Source organism: Paramormyrops kingsleyae, chromosome 1 (genome assembly GCF_048594095.1).
Source record: "Paramormyrops kingsleyae isolate MSU_618 chromosome 1, PKINGS_0.4, whole genome shotgun sequence".
Lineage (NCBI taxonomy): Eukaryota > Metazoa > Chordata > Actinopteri > Osteoglossiformes > Mormyridae > Paramormyrops > Paramormyrops kingsleyae.
This window is the reverse complement of record NC_132797.1, coordinates 75,126,593-75,143,461: the sequence shown is the minus strand read 5'-3', so window position 1 is coordinate 75,143,461 and position 16,869 is coordinate 75,126,593. Positions and strand designations below refer to the sequence as shown.

Below are 16,869 nucleotides of genomic sequence, written 5' to 3'. Positions count from 1 at the left end.
CTAGAACCAAGCACACAGCCGCATGGGGAGAGTGTGGTGGCACCACGAACGCACCCAATGTTGGTCCCTTCAGGAATGAGCCTCTGCCACCCGCACAGCATGGCGTACTGCACCGACGGCAGCAGGAAGCTCTTCGATGCCAGCTTCAGCATGGTGTCGATGCCCTCCAGCCTCACCTCTGCTCGCTCCAGCTGTGCAACCACACCACCATCATCATCATCATCCTCCATTATATCATCTCTCCCAGAAAACCTGAGAGCTACTGAATGCTTTATTATTTTCAAAGCTGCTTTCCCAAACCGCATATAACAATCTACAATAAGCAGTTTTTATTTTATTTATAATTTTATGCATGTTTATAATCAGTTATTTTATTTATTTATTATGGAGAATTGGGGGGGGGGGGCTAGAGGCCCCTACCGAGAATCTGGGTGGTTAGAGTCCCGAATTTTTGGTGGTATTTTATTATTTTTAAAAATTGATTCTCATTTCTCCCTGTTCTTGTTTCTCACGTGCTTAATTCCTTGTGTGTCATGTCAGTAAAGCACTGTGTTAACCCTGCAGCCTGACTGAGCCGCAGCCTGACTGAGCCGCAGCCTGACTGAGCCGCAGCCTGACTGAGCCGCAGCCTGACTGAGCCGCAGCCTGACTGAGCCGCAGCCTGACTGAGCCGCAGCCTGACTGAGCCGCAGCCTGACTGAGCCGCAGCCTGACTGAGCCGCAGCCTGACTGAGCCGCAGCCTGACTGAGCCGCAGCCTGACTGAGCCGCAGCCTGACTGAGCCGCAGCCTGACAGCTCTGACCTGCTTAAGGAGACACTTCCGCATCTTCTCCACGTCCAGCGGCTCCTCCTTAAGCGCGAACTCCACGATGGTCGCCATGAGGCTGGACTGAGGCGGTGGGCCCTGGACGCTGTGCTTCAGCCAGCGGTACCTGTGCACACTGGCCACCGTGGTCAGGAGCGGCTGCCACTTGTCCTGCTGCAAGAGGGGGGGGGGGGTCAAAGGTCACAAAGCAGTTATACACCCAGGGGATGGGGGGCTACCTCCCCCAACAGCTAAAGGTTGAGTTACACTCCTGCACCGAGCCCTTGGCATAGCCTGTGACGTAGGCTGACATACCCCCCCCCCAAACATAACTATGTATTGTGTCAACACAGACCCGGTCGGTTCCGATTGGTCCGTTTGGTAAATACAGAGCCGCAGTGCTTTCCGCAGGCCTTGCACAATTACTCCTGATACTATAGGTGACTATTCTGCCGAAGGGGGGCTGGTACCAAGGCAAGGCCGGCTGGGCCACACTGCCCGACCACATAGGGATGCACGATAAGCCGGTGAAGGAGGCAAATGATCAGTGACCTTGGGGCACTTAGCCTGGGGAGGCTTCTTGTCCACCAGGGCGGCGCTGCTGGGAGGCACACAGGGTTCCTCCCCACTGGTCTCGTCATTGTCCAGTTTAGATTCTTCCAAGTCAACGGAGTCTGTCTTCTTAGGCACTGAGAAAGACACATGAGGGTCACCCCCAGCACGAAGCCCCACCAGGCCGCCGCTGTTTCCGGGACATGCTGGAAGCCCCCCCCCCCCATACCTCTCTTCTTGCGCCGGTCCCGGATCAGCTTCCGCGTGATGGTCTTCCAGCGCGGCTGCGAGCTCAGCAGCTTCAGCTTGGACACGATGGACAGGTCGCTGCTGACTGCCGGCCGCAGCTCGTTGAACAGGAAGCGCAGGCGCTCCACCACAGGAGCGCACACCTCCTTGTAGGAGCGGCCCTGCTCCTGGTGTGTCTGCCAGCGTGGGGGGGGGGGTTATTCACACATTTATGCGGGTTTTCCCCCCTAAATGTTTAAAATCAAAGCATTCTTGGTCAGCCGAATAAAACGGCAAAAATCTACCTTTATCAATGAGCACTTTGCCTGGTAGACCATGCGACACACGTCAATCACGGACTTGGGGAAAGACTTCTGCTTCCCTTGGTCCACACCCAAGGCACACTGGTTGACGAGTGAGAGGGCAACATGACCTGGGATGGGGGGGGGGAACAGCTGCATGTGGGATTCACGCTAAACAGATCTGATCACCACAGACGCACTTCCATGGGTGGGCGTGATGAGGGACAAACACAGCTGCTCACCACAGCACGGATTTAAACATTAAACCAGACACATCCGTCATCGCCCGACAACAAAGCGTCTCGAATAAGATACTCTGCCCATTCACGGTAACATCACTAGCTGGGGCAGATGTCCCAGAATGCTCTGCGACACGGGAGGACGGGGTTACCCAGATCCTGGTGTTTGAGCAGGCAGCAGAGCAGCAGGCGGCCCACTTCCTCCACGGGGTGTTCCGGGGGGAAGACGATGGGGGTGATGAGGTGATGCTGCTTACAGCAGCGCTCGATTTGGCACAGAAAGTCCTGCCGGCGTCGAAAGAGGGAGAGTGTGGAGCTCAGGTTCCCATCTCAAACTGCAACTGGCAGCCCCCGATAAACATCCCATAATTCATTCCGCTGACATCATACTCTGGGAGAAGGGATGTCATGTGATCCCTGAGCGCCTTATCAAAGCCGGCTCCGGGTTCTAACCTTCACGGTGTGGTCCTGGAGGTTGTTGTCGGCGATGGCCTGGAGGAAGGGCTGGGAATGGTCGCTCAAGGTCAGCCGCCGGGAATAAAGCCGAGTCTTGTCGGGTGTGGTTGTTCCCGGTGAGCTGCAGTGGTCCTCGTCCTTCTCCTCGTTGTAGTTGTAGTGGATCTGACTGGTCTGCAGGCCCCCAGAGAAAATCGAGGACTGCAGCCATTCTGAGACAGACGAACACAGTCATCATCAAGCACATTCAAAATATGCAGTGGACAAGTTCTAACCAGACCCCAACCTTTACGATAACGGGCCACCGGAAAAGCCACGAGGTCCGGCTTCCACACTCACTGGCACATTCAATCTCCATGGGCGAGAGAGGCGTGCTCATGGCAAGGTAGGAGGCGTGGAGGCCCAGAAGAAGACCCAGGTTCCTCTCTGTGTCGATCAGGGGTGAGGAGAGGCTGCTCAGGTCAGGCGTGGTCACGGTCTCCTGGTTGGGCTATGGGGCAACACACACACACACACACACACACACACACAAATCAGACACCAGATCAGAGAACAAGCAGAGATTGCTGGGCTCACATAAGGCTTTAGGTGGACAGCTTCTGCATACTTCTATGTACTGGCCGACACAGAAGGCCTGCATGGACTCCCGGGTGTCTTCAAACTGAAGGGCGGCTTCCAGAGCAACAACTGGATCTTCTCCAGCAAACTGGGCTAAAGGTGGAACAAATCCAGTCAATGCCGGACTACAAATCAGACGCACGATTCTTCACAGCCAAAAATAAGCAAGCGACACGATTTTGCAGGACCTACCAAGAATGCTGCTCCCAGTGAGGGTCTGGGCCTGAAAGTCCTTGATGTCGTAGACCTTGCCGTCGATGACCGTCCAGAAGCCACCGTCCTTGTTGTGGTTTTCTAGATCACCCTTGCGGATGAGGGACACCTCCTCGTTGTTCCTACAGCTTTGGCCTTTGAAGAAGGTGCCTGGATTGGCAAAGCACGGCTCGTCACATTCTAGGCCTCTCACCAGATATCAGCACGCTGAAGATACTATAGTCTCAACGGTAACAATAGTGGTAAAAGGTGATTATGACTGCAAATGTGAACATGCACTTCTCAAGCTAGCTTCACCGAACAGCCTCAGTTCCCACCACTCAGAATTTTACCCATAATGCCCGGCCAGGCCAGGTCTTCGTTGTCGTCTCTCTCGTGGCCAGGGGCCAGGTGGTTGAAGCGGTCCAGGTGCTCCAGCAGGCTGGCCAGCAGGGGGATGGAGCCGGTCTCCTGCATGAGGCCAGCGTCGATGGTAAGCAGCAGTATGATGGACACCACCAGCTCTGGAAGCAGAACCCCTAAGAGAAAAAAAGAGCAGAGATCTGCAAAACCCATCAACCTGCCTGCTCCTTCAGCTTTAATGCCATAAGAAATGGTGGCTAAGAGCTACTCTTCCGGGTTCCAGCTGACAGAGAAATGCACAGTTTATAACGCTGAGAGAGCAGAGGTACCGGTGAGGTCGCCTTCAATGACGCGGGACACCTCGGCAAAATGGCGGTGCCCCGTGAAGGCGATGCTGGTCGCCACGGGCAGGATGTCGCCGATGTGAGTACAGAGCAGGGCAATGTACTTCTTCAGCAAGGACCCTACCCCCAGGAGATCAGGATCTGGGAGGGGCGCGAGCACACAGACACACAAACACACACAAAAAAATGTTTTGGTTCCCTCAATGCAAAATAAGTCAGTAATTCACTTATTAAAGCAGTCTGGAGAAACCAAACCAGGTGTTTGATCAGTTGTTTTTGCATTTTAAAAGGTTTTACATAATCTATGATTCTGGAAAGATTGCATACATCTTTTTCATTTTTATTCTAGACATTTAACTAAACTAGTGAAAAACACAAACAAAACATTTCAGATCCCACTGTTTGAACTGGGCAACTCCCTTAAAACCTGGAGCTAAAATTCCCTTTCTTCAGCAAACACAAAGACATTCGATACATTTACAGCCGCTTGTTCCCGGGGCAGGAGGCGACACCAGAATGGCTGCAGGGCGGATTGTCCAGCGCAAAAAAAGTCTGAGGGATAAAAGCCCCGGTCGCTGCCAGAAGCCTTTGATCGAACAGCAGCACCCCCCCCCCCCCAGAGCCCGGCCCGTTTCAGTGCAGGTTTAAAGACTCCTAAGAGGAACTACACTGATTAAATAACATGAAGGAGAACAGGTACGCTGGAATGCGTCTTTGCTCATCCCATCTTGTTCTCCCTTTGAAGACGATACTTGGGGTCAGAGCAGCCAGCAGCATTTTTCAGGCAGTTATGGACTTTGCTCAAGGGGCCCGACCAAAATGGGGCTAATCTGCTGAGCACGAGATCTGAAGCGGGGTCCTCCCAATCACAGGCACGGAGATGGAACCAGCTGAGCCGCACGCCGAGTGACAGGAGGGATTCGCTCTAGCCGTTTGCAGGTCATCGCTCACGCCGGGAGCGGTATGACTCACTGTAGCCGGTGACGAGCTCCGCCCGGTCGACTCCTATGTACAGCTTGCTGACCAGCAGCCTCTGGAAGCGGAGCAGCAGGTCTAGGGAGGCCGATCGCTCCTTGCTGACGTGGTCGGCCTCCATGCAGCTGGAGATGCGCCGCGCCACGTCCTTCAAGCGGGCCACCGTCTGCGAGGCGATGTTCCTGCGTGGGGCAAATGACGGCGTCGGCGTGCTGGAGGACGGGATCCCGTAAGGACGCCCCCCAGGGGGTGGCGGTGTGGCCCGCCGCCTCCCTCCCTCGCACACTTACCTGAGCAGCTGCTGCACCAGCTGCACCAGTGGCAGGGTCTGCTTCCCCGCGGACTCATAGATGCCCGTGTTGATGAGGTCTTTGTCTAGGGGAGTCCGGCTCCGGTGCAGCGTGGACGCATTGGCCTCCTGCTCATCGATCTCCTTTTCTTTCTGCGCCTCCTTCTTGGCCTCGATGTCCTAAAGAGCCAGAGAGATGTTGGCGTCATCTTACCGGTGTCCAACACGGTGCCAAACACGATGTTGTAACCCTCTCGGGAGGGAGGATAAATATCAGCGAGGGTGAACCAAATCAAAGAGAGTCCAGAGTCCTACAGTTACTCCATCCAGACCATAATAAGCCCAGGGTTGCTATGAGAAGCAAAGACAGAAGACACCAACCTGTATCTCGGCCGTGATGGCAGCGTTGAGAGCCGACTCCAAGCCTCCGTCAGCCATCAGGCTGCTCACCAGCAGGTCGATCATGAAGCGGCGGCCGGGACTGACAGCCATCTCGTTCCCCGACACTAAAAATGGCAGAGGGAGCAGTGAATGGGCGGAGCTTCAGAGGCGGCTGACAGCTTGGTGGGGACGGTGAGCTGGCGGCCCACCTGAGTTGGGCAGCAGCGAGGACAGCGCGCGGGCCCTCTCCTCGGCGGTGGGCAACAGTACAGACCAGCCACTCTGCAACACGGCCTGAGCAGCGGTCTGCACCGTGCAGAGCACCCCTGCGTTGCTGGCCAGGGTCACCACGGCCTGCTTCAGGCTGCCCAGCAGCGCCCCACCAGGACCCAGGCCGAGCTCCTCCGGGTCCACCTGGTTACTGATGGCGGAGTGGAGCTGCGGGTGGGAAGTGGGCATTAGGGGCACCAAGGCGGGGAGCCGCTTTAGCCGGTGGTGGGCGGGGGGGGATGTACCTGGAGCCTCAGCAGGTTCAGTGTAGCCACCACCATACACTCCTTCTCCTGTGGGGGGGGCCAGTCAGAGCTGCCGTCCATGCCCTCGCTGACCTGCCGCAAGAGCAGGTCCAACTGCTCGAAGGTCATAGGGCACACATCCACCACAAAGGGCACCCGCAGCCCCACAGACCAGTCCGAACAGGAGGACCAGGCAAAGTTCTGCAGGGCGGGGCCATACGGAAAAGCCAGAGTGACAATAATTACATAAGCATCCTTCTCAAAATAGTACTCTTACATAACTTGACTGTCTCGACTTGTGTGTGTCGCAGAGAGTTTCTAAAACATGCAATTAACACACATTATGCACACATCTTAAACACTGCTGAAGGGGAAGAGACCGTCTGGGATTTCACGCAATAATTTAAGACCCATTCCACAGATTCATACCCCCGAGCCATGGAGGCTGCTACAATACAGGGAGGTGTCCTCGAAGAGCCAATGGCAGGCCGGCTGGCCGGCTCAGCACCAGGCCGGCTCAGCACCAGGCCGGCTCAGCACCAGGCCGGCTCAGCACCAGGCCGGCTCAGCACCAGGCCGGCTCAGCACCAGGCCGGCTCAGCACCAGGCCGGCTCAGCACCAGGCCGGCTCAGCACCAGGCCGGCTCAGCACCAGGCCGGCTCAGCACCAGGCCGGCTCAGCACCAGGCCGGCTCAGCACCAGGCCGGCTCAGCACCAGGCCGGCTCAGCACCAGGCCGGCTCAGCACCAGGCCGGCTCAGCACCAGGCCGGCTCAGCACCAGGCCGGCTCAGCACCAGGCCGGCTCAGCACCAGGCCGGCTGGCCAGCCGCGGGCACGTACCTGAGCAGGGCCGCACGCGATGCCCACAATATGCTTGGAGTTGAGGCCTGGCAGGGCCTTGGGCTGCTTCTTGTTGGAGAAGAGAGTGTCGAAGTGCTGCAGCTTGTCGTTGCTGCCCCAGCTGTGCACCTCGCCCTCGTCCGTGAGCGCCAGGCAGTGCGTGGAGCCCACCGCGATGTCAACCACCTTCTTTCCTGCATGCCGGCGGCGAGGAACAAGCGTCATCCGACTGAAAAATCCCTACGCTTTGCTGCACGTACATGGAAACACCCTGGAAAATCAAAACTACCTTGGCTACATTTACCCAAATTTCCCACACCGCCTTCTGGTAATACGGAGACACCCATAAAATGTCTACTGCTTAGCCAAAAATTCTGAATTCACACCTGAATCTTCAGCCACAGTGTGTACATACCCAGGCTTATACAAGACTCATGCACTTGGCTGGCAACTCTATTTCCATTAATCTCTTTCGGCCACGCCCCTCAGCACCGATGCCAGGCAGAGCAGGCTGGTCTCGCAGACACACAACTCACCCTGCAAGCTGTCCAGCAGCTTGGGGTAGCGGACGTGCTCGTCCGTGCCGTGGCCCAGCCGCTGGTTGTCCCCCTTCCCCCAGGTGTACACCTGGCCCTCTTTGGTCAGCGCCATGGAGAACTGACTTCCACAGCACACTTTGACGATGTCCAGGTCCTGCAGCTTCTCCACCGGCTTGGGTGTCTTGCAGCCGTCGCTGCCACCCCGACCCAGCTTGCCGTAGTCGCCATCTCCCCACGACCACACCTGCCCTGAAGGTGGGGGAATGTTAGGTGTGGAGATTGGGGGGGTGGCTCAGCCTGCAGTGATGGCCTGCCCCAGTCCCGGGGGGAGGGGGGGGGGGCAGGCCTACCTACCATTCTCAGTGACAGCCAGGGTCTGTGCATCGCCGCTCCCACAGGCCACATCCAGCACCTTCAGGCCCTTCAGGCCCGTCACCAGCATGGGGGTAGTCTGGTCCTCGCTGGAGCCTGCGAGCCGAGGGGAAGCTCACTCACCAACCGCCAATAAACGGCTCCCCATTTCCAGCACATCACACCATTTTAAGCCACTGGAAAGCCAAAAGAGGGAAAGCACCCGCCCGTACCGTGGCCCAGACGGCCATAGTTGCCCCTGCCCCAGGTGTAGAGCTCGCCGTCGGCGGTGATGGCGGCGCTGTATGTGCTTCCGCAGGCGATGTGCACCACATGTTTGCCCGTGGGCTTCCCCGTGAAGGCCGTGATCATGGCCGGCTCCTCCAGGTACCTGCAGGCCGGGAGCAGACGAGAGACGCCAGATTTAGGGCCGCACCTTCAACATCAGGAGAGACTGAACGTGGTCACCGGGCCACGCGGTGTCCTTACGCGGTGTCCCCATGGCCCAGGCGCCCGCCGTCCCCGCAGCCCCAGGAAAAGACCTCGCCGCTGGTTGACAGAGCCAGATAGTGCTGGCCTTCTGGGTGAGCGGCAATCTTCACTATCTTTCTAGAAGACAGAGCCTGGACCAGCATAGGAGCCTTGAGGAACACCACAAATAAAAGTCCCTGAATATTATGGCCAGAAATAACCCAACTGCAATGCCGATTACAGGAACATTAATGATTTACTATGAATTCATTTTAGGGGCGGGGGTGTTAGCATAAGAGACTAACATGTTAAATGTCACACCGCCCCATTTTAATGTGCATTTGCTAAACCACCATATTTAAAGGCGTGTTTGTTTTTTTACAAAGCGTCTGGATGACGATGCCGCTGCTTACCAGGGTGGTGCTCTTGTAGTTCTGGAGGTACACAGCCCCACTGCGGGACAGGACGAGGAAGCCCTTCTCGGAGCACACGATCTGGGTCACGCCCAGGCTGGCCAGGGTCTTACACTGGACCGGCCCATTCACATTGGCGTGGGTCTTCCAGCCGAGCAGGCCCCAGCCAATTACTTCCTGCAGGGTACCCTGGAGGATGAAGGGTGTGGCATGAAAGGCTGACACCTCCAACACTTCCCGCACACTGCCCCCATGCCCGTACGTCTCTAACGCGGGGTTTCTCAGCCCAATCCGGGGGGACCCCTGCAAGGTCCCCATTTTTGCTCCTTCCCAGTCAATCAGCATTTTGTAAAAACATGGACTGGCCGGGTGTGTCCAAGGACCGGTTTAAGAAACACTGCCCTACGAACACCGTCTAAAGTGCCTGGGGTAATTTGGCAACAGGGAGGCTCGCATACCTTCTGGAAAAGCTCTCTTCAAATGTATATTTTAACTTGTATTAATAATAATACAACCCAACCAGTGTAGATTATAGTTACTCAGGTAGCATTATGTCTAAAATGAATACATCGCCAGCACAAAGACAAAAACACTGGTCCATAAGGCTGAATTTCAAACAACTCCTTTCACTGTGAAGCAGGGGTGTCAGACTCCATTCCTGGGGGGCGGAGCCCTGTGTAGCTCAGCTCTTTCCCGGTTCTACCACCAATGATTCAGCTTAAGAGCTGTGTGGTATATAATTAGCATCAGGAGTTGAATCAGGTGTGTTAAAATGAGGGGAAACCCAAAAATGTGCAGGGCTCTGGCCCCCCAGGACTGAAGTCTGACACCCTGCTGTACAGTAACGGTGTATTGGTTGGCATTTCTAAATTTATATATATATTTTAATACCATTTAAAGGACTTAAATGTTGACCAAACTCATTTAATATCATGATGCAATGATGGTGCAAAAACCAGACCTGAATTTCTCCACATTTTTTTTGTAAATCTGGGGATTTTAGCATTTAGTTTTCGCGTCCACAACTTTTATGTTCATTTCAGTTAATGAGAATATTTTCCCATTTCCATTGCCAGTAATAACATTTCTTAACAGGCCAAAACAACAGGAAGCCTTGCATGGGGGGGGGGGGGGGGGACATGGGGCTGCATCCCATCACAGCCAGAAACTGAACAGCCGGCTTCCCACATCTCAATCTGCCGAATTTATTTCACTAAAAGTGCTTGACTGCCCCCCCCCCTAAAATCCAACACAGCAGCTCTGCCTACACATCTTCTGTGGCAGATTCTGAAACGTCACTCAGTCTGACTGTGTTCAGATCCCAAAACGGTGCCCTCCACCTCAAGCGTAGGGAGGCTTTATGGGTATATTATGGGGGGGCGGTCCGGCCATTTCGCCATTTCCTCAACCCGCAGTCGTTCAATCCCTGCTGCACTGTAAGTGCTTCGGGCCATGAGGCAACCGGGGATTTTAAAGACGGGTTATGAAATCAGACTCCCTTTCCTCTCACGCTCAGCCATGATGCTCTCCACGATCGCAAGATGCATTTTTAATAAGAATCCCCTGGAGCTTCACTGAGGCAGCCAGGCACAGAAGAAAAGGGCGGGTGGGGGGAAAAAAAATTACTGAGATTACCTGCATGTTGCCATGGTCCTCCAGCAGGAGAGGAGAAAGAGAGAGAGAGATAAATGAGTGTGCACCCCCAATGAAAGCAAGCAAAGGAATGACAGCCTAGCGGGCCCAGTCATTACCCCCCAGGCATAAGCAAGCCTCATTACGGTTAACGCACTCTCTCTCTCAACAGACAAATGACCAACCACCTCTTCCTCACAGAATTAGGAGCATGAAGCTGTATCAAGGAGGAGTTCCCAAGACCGATTTACATCATACAGAAGTTTCAGGGACTGGTAAAATGACAATGGCAGTGCTGGAGAGTGCCAACTCAGGCCAGGGCCTGTTGGGGGGGCGGGTACCTTGTGCGAGGTGGGCGAGCTGCACTGCGGGGGGCAGCACGGACCCGCCAACCGGTCTAGGTGAGCCATGATGACCACGGCCGTCTGCCGCAGGTCAATGGCGAGGTCGTTGTCCTGGGGGAGCGTCAGGTAACGCAAAAAGCTCTCATTGGGGCTCAGGGGGGCCGTCAAGAGCTGTGAGGGGAAGGACACCCCCGAGGTCACAAGCAGGGCGTGAGAAGAGAGAGAAGAGGGAGGAGGAGAGAGAGGCAGCTGGAAGCCGAGACCCACCTCAATTTCCTCGTCCTCGGTGTTGGGCAGGTCCTTGCTGCACTGAATGTTCTGGAAGCGGTGAAGGAGCGGCAGCAGGGGGGCACACATGCCCTGGGCGGAGCGCTCGTTGTCCGTCTCCCGTGTGCCGCGATCCCACAAACGCAGAAGTAACAGGACGGCGGACAGCAGCTGGCTGCAGGTCAGAAACATGAACTACTCTAGTAGTATTCTAACTCTACCACCCCAGGCATGCAAGCATGACCCCCCCCGAGCTGTACCTGAGGGTCCCCCTCTGCACAGACAGCTCCAAGAGGATGGCCAGGGCCAGGTGCTGGTCCTGCAGGGGGATGCTGCCCGGGCCTTTGGGACTGGCACTGCTGTGGATATCGCTGCTCCACGTAAACAGAAAAACCACAAACAAATGACTCTGCGTTTCATAAATGCAGTGAAACATAACACAGGACTGTAAAAAGACAAGACACATCTGCCCCTGGAAGCCACCTGAGGAATTTGGTAGCTCTCTCCACCACTTCCAGCCACACCGATGACACGGTCCCCTCGTCAAAGAGCGACGCTTCCGGAAGGCCGCGCAGTGCATCCAGGGACTCCTGCAGGAGCTCGCTGCACAAGTCGGCGTCCTCGCCTTTCCCGGGAGACAGGGAAGCATGAAGCAGGGCGATTGGACAGACACCAGCAGACAGGACTTGCGCCACCAACTGGCAAGCGGCCAACGACCTTTACATCGCCCACTTGATCCCCTTCATTTCCGCACAGCCTAGCTGACAGAGAGGGGGCCGCTTGTGCAACCTACTCTATGCTTGTGCTCAGCTGACTGCGGTTCTTAGAACTGAGACGAGTTTAACATGCAGCAGTGAAAGACCAGCTCAAAATCCTCCATAGCTGTAAACACTGGCACATGACAGCGGCTTCAGCTGTCCTGCCTTGGCAATTCACTCAGTTATAAACGAAATAAACATTATATACTGTATATACACATACATAGTGCATATCTCACACACACACACACACACACACACACACACACACACCTTTGTGAGGACCATCCATACATTTCTAGGTGAAAAACCTCAACAATGACAACCCTAACCCCTACCCAGCCCTGACCTTAACCATGAGTAACCAAACAAATAAAAATATTTTTTTTTATTGCAGTCACAGATTTTTATTAAAACTGAGCTTCATCAAAATAATAGATTCGGATCACATTGCAGGGCATTTGGTCTGCTACACACACACACACAAACACAAACACACACACACACAAACACACCCCTATGCCCCTAAGAGCCAGGAGATCCAGCCGTGCCACAGAAGTGACCCGCAAAAAGAGGCAGACAGACTGCGCTGCAGGGGTCTCTGGGGACAGGCCTCAGCACAGCCGCAAGCGAAGCGGTCTGGCCACTTTCCGGGGGGGGGGGGGGGTTCCCTTAGGAAACTCTCCTGCTCGGGGCAGAAGCAAACAAGACAGTTCAAAAATTGTACGGTTATGTAACCACTAGCTGAATAAGTGATCCCATCATACCAGGGGGGGAACAATTATGGGGAAAATAATCACTCAAAGCAGCAGGAATGCACTGGAAACTAAGGTGGCGGGGGGGGTGACTGATTATTATTTCACTTTAATTTGCTTTACTGAAAAAAAACAAAGAATAATTTCCCTAACTAATTTCCCCCAACCCAGCTCGGCCAGAAGGCTGGGGGGGGGCGGGAGGGGGGGGCTACGAATGGCCCTGTTACGCAACCCACCCGCTGCTGCCCTTGACGCCACTGGAGACCGTTTACTAATAGCAGCACAAAGACCGGCTGACAGAAAGCAGCGATGTCTGCATTTTGCTCCTGGATTCCGCGCTGTGCCACTAATTATAGCTCCGGCACGGAGGCTCAGAGGGGACAATGGGGGCCCCCCCAGCATCAGGCCGTCTCAGGGCAGCACGTCGGGGGCATCATACCTGACCTCCAGGCCCGGCGCAGGAAGGCGAAGGCGAAGGACAGCGCCGCCCTGGATCCCACCCTGGCCAGGCCCTCCACACCCTTCCCAGCTGGACGGGGGCTGCAGGCAACGAGAGCGACATGGAATGTCTATGATGTGACGTCTCCTCCAGTCATCCAGCTGCATACTGCTTACTACGCTGGCAGAAATACGCCGTAAAGGAAGCCGGAATGCGACAGGCTTGCCAAGCTCACGCTGTTAGCAGAAAACTGCATGACACAGGTGGCATCAGACCAGACTTTCAAACCTGCAGAAGCACATCACATGACTAACTGTCCACACCAAAAAGAGTTACTCCATCCCCTAGCCCAGTGCTTCCCAATCCGGTCCATGGGGACCCACAGACTGTCCCCATTCTGCTCCCTCCCAGGAGCATCGAAGTGAACAGACTGGGAGGGAACAAAAACGTGGACCGTCTGTGGGTCCCGGGGACCGGATGGGGAGACACTGCCTGATACAAACCATTGCTGTAGCCCAGGGGGGGCAATCTTACCCGCAAAGGGCCGGTGTGTGTGCGGGTTTTTGGGGTAACCTGAAGGTCAGCTCTTCGAACCCAGGTGTGAGGACTCTCAGCCAATCAGTCCTCTAATTAGGGAGTTGCAGCAAAAACCCGCATACACACCGGGCCTTTGTGAATAAGATTGGCCACCCCTGCTGTAGCCAATTCCATAGCACTCATTCACAGAGCCCCCCCCCCCCCCCACCCCTCTAGAGTCCTACCTCTTATTGTCAGTGCTGGGTGGGGGGGGGCTGGGCGGACTCTTCCAGCGGACCTTGTACTTCTCCTCCATCATGCTGTGGCTGAGAGAGATGAGATAGCGCTCCAGGATGACCAGCCGCTGCCGCAGCCGCTGGGCCGACAGCGTGCTCTTGGCCGTGTGCGTTGCCAGCTTCTGCTGGTCCTCCACAAGCACCAGGAGGCAGTCTTTCAGCTCGGCCTCGTCTGAGGGTCACACGGGGTTTGGTGGGGGAGGGGCATGGGACAGCATGCTACCGTTAATATGTGTGACACCCCGTATCCTAACGCGTCGCCCAAATTAAGGGTTGCTGAACTTTCGATGTCTACAGACTGCTTTAACATTACAGACCAGTAAAATGGCTGGGGGGAGGTGGCGAGGTCAATCGTTTCCGTTTTTCCAGATTCGAACGGGACATGTGAATTTGAGGGTTCGCAAGAAATTGAAAGTCCATCCATCCATTTTCTGTAACCACCTGTCAATTCGGGGTCTTCGGGGGCTGGAGTCTATCCCAGAGGCCACTGGTGCAAGCCAGGGAATTGGCAGCGGCCATTACCAGAACCACAATGAAGAAAACTACCTCGAGTGAATGTGAACAGTCTGCCACAAGGAGCTTGAACACAGTCAAGCCAGGATTGTTATGAACGTGAATACGGGACGTTTTTCTTACTATATTTACTCAGACAAAGGCAGCCCAATCACTACCTGGCAAGCTGGGAAATCGATCAATTAAAACAGCGTCCCTCTTCAAGGGCATCCTGCACACAGATAAAACATCACAGCCTTTCTGTAGGGAGGTCCGACTTGAAAAGCCACGAGTCCTTTCAGAATCTTCCCCAGAAAACCAGACGAATGGCAGCAGGCTGCTGAGGCGCGAGGCGGGAGCTGAAGGTCGTCTCATTGGCTCTGTGCGGACGCCCGGCTTGGGAGGAAGGCTCTCCCCAAGAAGCACGTCCACCAGAACAGTAACCGTATAAAACTGATAGTGGAAGTGTGAACATACGACAGATGAGTGACAGACTACAAAGGACTGGCACCCTATTCAGGGTTTTACCTACGGTGCCCTGTGCTGCCTAGGAGAGAATCCAAGCCCCTCCCCCCCCCCACAGGAGGCTCAGCAGAATAAGCAGTCGGAGGCTGGATGGAGAACACAGTCTCACGTCAGCTGCATGTGCTAAAGCTCATCTTAAAGAAAAGTGGTGCATCCCAACTACAGTCAGCGTGATAAACATTCACAACTAAAAATAACCAGTTTTGCTCAACAACTACATGCTTCCCCAAGACAGGAATACCACAGTCCGAACCTAGGAATAGAAGAAATGACACCAAGGCTTATTTTCACATTCATATTCAGGTGTAAAGCCTGTGAATCAGGACACCAGGACTCCAGATTAGCCTGGCTGAAGCCTCGGGGGGGGCAGGCCTCCCCCCTTCCGCCAGCCGCTGGCAAAAAAAAAGCAAACCCCAGAACCAGCTCAGTCATGCAAAGCCCCCCCCTTAACACCATGTTTGCAAAGATGTGCAACCTTCTCCAGAACACATTCATCAAAAGTTTGGAACATGGCACACGAAGTGCCTGGGATTTCATTCTTTATTAATCTCCATGTGGAAATTCTCTTTTCGCCGACCCCATCTTGCTCTCCATGAGACGCACAGACACATATGCAGGTGTGAGCAAGCTTGGTGGTGAGAGCACAGGGTCAGCCTTCCGATCAGAGGCACAGAGGCTTAGCACAGGGTCAGCCTTCCGATCAGAGGCACAGAGGCTTAGCACAGGGTCAGCCTTCCGATCAGAGGCACAGAGGCTTAGCACGGGGTCAGCCTTCCGATCAGAGGCACAGAGGCTTAGCACGGGGTCAGCCTTCCGATCAGAGGCAGAGAGGCTTAGCACTGGGTCAGCCTTCCGATCAGAGGCACAGAGGCTTAGCACGGGGTCAGCCTTCCGATCAGAGGCACAGAGGCTTAGCACGGGGTCAGCCTTCCGATCAGAGGCACAGAGGCTTAGCACGGGGTCAGCCTTCCGATCAGAGGCACAGAGGCTTAGCACGGGGTCAGCCTTCCGATCAGAGGCAGAGAGGCTTGGCACGGGGTCAGCCTTCCGATCAGAGGCACAGAGGCTTGGCCCACTGAGCCATGCACCACCACACTGCAACAGTAAGTGGTCCATCTCAATTCAGCATGCCTTTCAAACGCCACGGCTGTTTCTGAACAGCAAACTCCCAGTTCGGTCTCACGCGGCTTAACGGGCGTTTTCAGATTCCTTAAAATCATCATCATCACCATCATTGCATGATGCCCACTACCAGACAGCTGATTCATCTCCCCAGGACGCAGCATGTTGTGTCAACATGTACAACCCGCCCCCCTCCCAAACCAGGGGCCGCTTATCTCCCCCCAGCAGGGCGGGGCCACACCCAAACATCCCTGTAGTGCATAAATATGGCAGCACAAACATAACTAACCTTCAAACGGCATGCACAGCCCCCCCCCCCCCCACACAGTCGGCAAAGAACAAAAAAATAAAGATCAAAAACAAAGATGAGTGTGAAAGGCAAAGCGCAGCCCACCTGGCTGCCGGCCCCAGTCCCACGCCTCGATGATGGAGTGGTGCACCGGTGCAGACGCCTCGTCTTCCTCCTTCTTCTCTCTGTCATTGGACTCATCCTTCTTCTGACCACCGAAGCAGTCTGCACAGTCTTCTGCGATGGACACAGAGAGGCCCAGATCGAGCGGCTCACGAAACAACGGACCATTCTAGATATTGAATATCTAATCTGAGGCAGGAGCACCGTGCGGCGGCCGGCAGCTAAGCCCACGTGCCCCGCTGACCTTTCTGCGTTACACATTTTAAATGATTTCTTTGCTCAAATACAAAGCAGTCGCTTTGCAGCCTCCTGTCAGTTCAATAGTCTGAGGCTTTTCTTACTCCATCCCCATTATAAACTTGGATCACCGCACCGTGAAGTGATTTAAAACAAGGAATCATTCCTGTCCTCCTTCTGCTGGCTGCAATCCTGCAG

General features: G+C 54.9%; 1 protein-coding gene across 7 annotated transcripts in view; it reads right to left on the bottom strand.

The window, feature by feature from the left end:
* The window catches only part of herc2 (HECT and RLD domain containing E3 ubiquitin protein ligase 2), a 45,858-nt gene that overhangs the window by 25,291 nt on the left and 3,698 nt on the right, over positions 1-16,869 (bottom strand). For 3 of the 7 annotated variants that reach the window (XM_072699338.1, XM_072699355.1, XM_072699340.1), the window contains 31 exons: positions 16,417-16,548; positions 13,833-14,055; positions 13,072-13,172; positions 11,603-11,744; positions 11,380-11,490; positions 11,120-11,294; positions 10,851-11,023; positions 10,512-10,536; positions 8,877-9,065; positions 8,482-8,633; positions 8,226-8,383; positions 7,996-8,109; positions 7,639-7,890; positions 7,103-7,296; positions 6,261-6,461; positions 5,955-6,183; positions 5,746-5,870; positions 5,366-5,544; positions 5,073-5,257; positions 4,086-4,241; positions 3,747-3,932; positions 3,394-3,564; positions 3,191-3,294; positions 2,923-3,073; positions 2,581-2,795; positions 2,280-2,412; positions 1,892-2,019; positions 1,588-1,783; positions 1,359-1,495; positions 804-980; positions 55-191 (listed from right to left, as the gene is read on the bottom strand). In XM_072699338.1, the coding sequence (XP_072555439.1) occupies positions 55-191; positions 804-980; positions 1,359-1,495; positions 1,588-1,783; positions 1,892-2,019; positions 2,280-2,412; positions 2,581-2,795; positions 2,923-3,073; positions 3,191-3,294; positions 3,394-3,564; positions 3,747-3,932; positions 4,086-4,241; positions 5,073-5,257; positions 5,366-5,544; positions 5,746-5,870; positions 5,955-6,183; positions 6,261-6,461; positions 7,103-7,296; positions 7,639-7,890; positions 7,996-8,109; positions 8,226-8,383; positions 8,482-8,633; positions 8,877-9,065; positions 10,512-10,536; positions 10,851-11,023; positions 11,120-11,294; positions 11,380-11,490; positions 11,603-11,744; positions 13,072-13,172; positions 13,833-14,055; positions 16,417-16,548 (4,951 nt within the window). Of the gene's footprint in view, positions 1-54; positions 192-803; positions 981-1,358; positions 1,496-1,587; positions 1,784-1,891; positions 2,020-2,279; positions 2,413-2,580; positions 2,796-2,922; positions 3,074-3,190; positions 3,295-3,393; positions 3,565-3,746; positions 3,933-4,085; positions 4,242-5,072; positions 5,258-5,365; positions 5,545-5,745; positions 5,871-5,954; positions 6,184-6,260; positions 6,462-7,102; positions 7,297-7,638; positions 7,891-7,995; positions 8,110-8,225; positions 8,384-8,481; positions 8,634-8,876; positions 9,066-10,511; positions 10,537-10,849; positions 11,024-11,119; positions 11,295-11,379; positions 11,491-11,602; positions 11,745-13,071; positions 13,173-13,832; positions 14,056-16,416; positions 16,549-16,869 lie in introns of all 7 variants that reach the window. The other 4 variants (XM_023800812.2, XM_072699345.1, XM_072699347.1 and 1 more) reach the window with 4 other exon arrangements.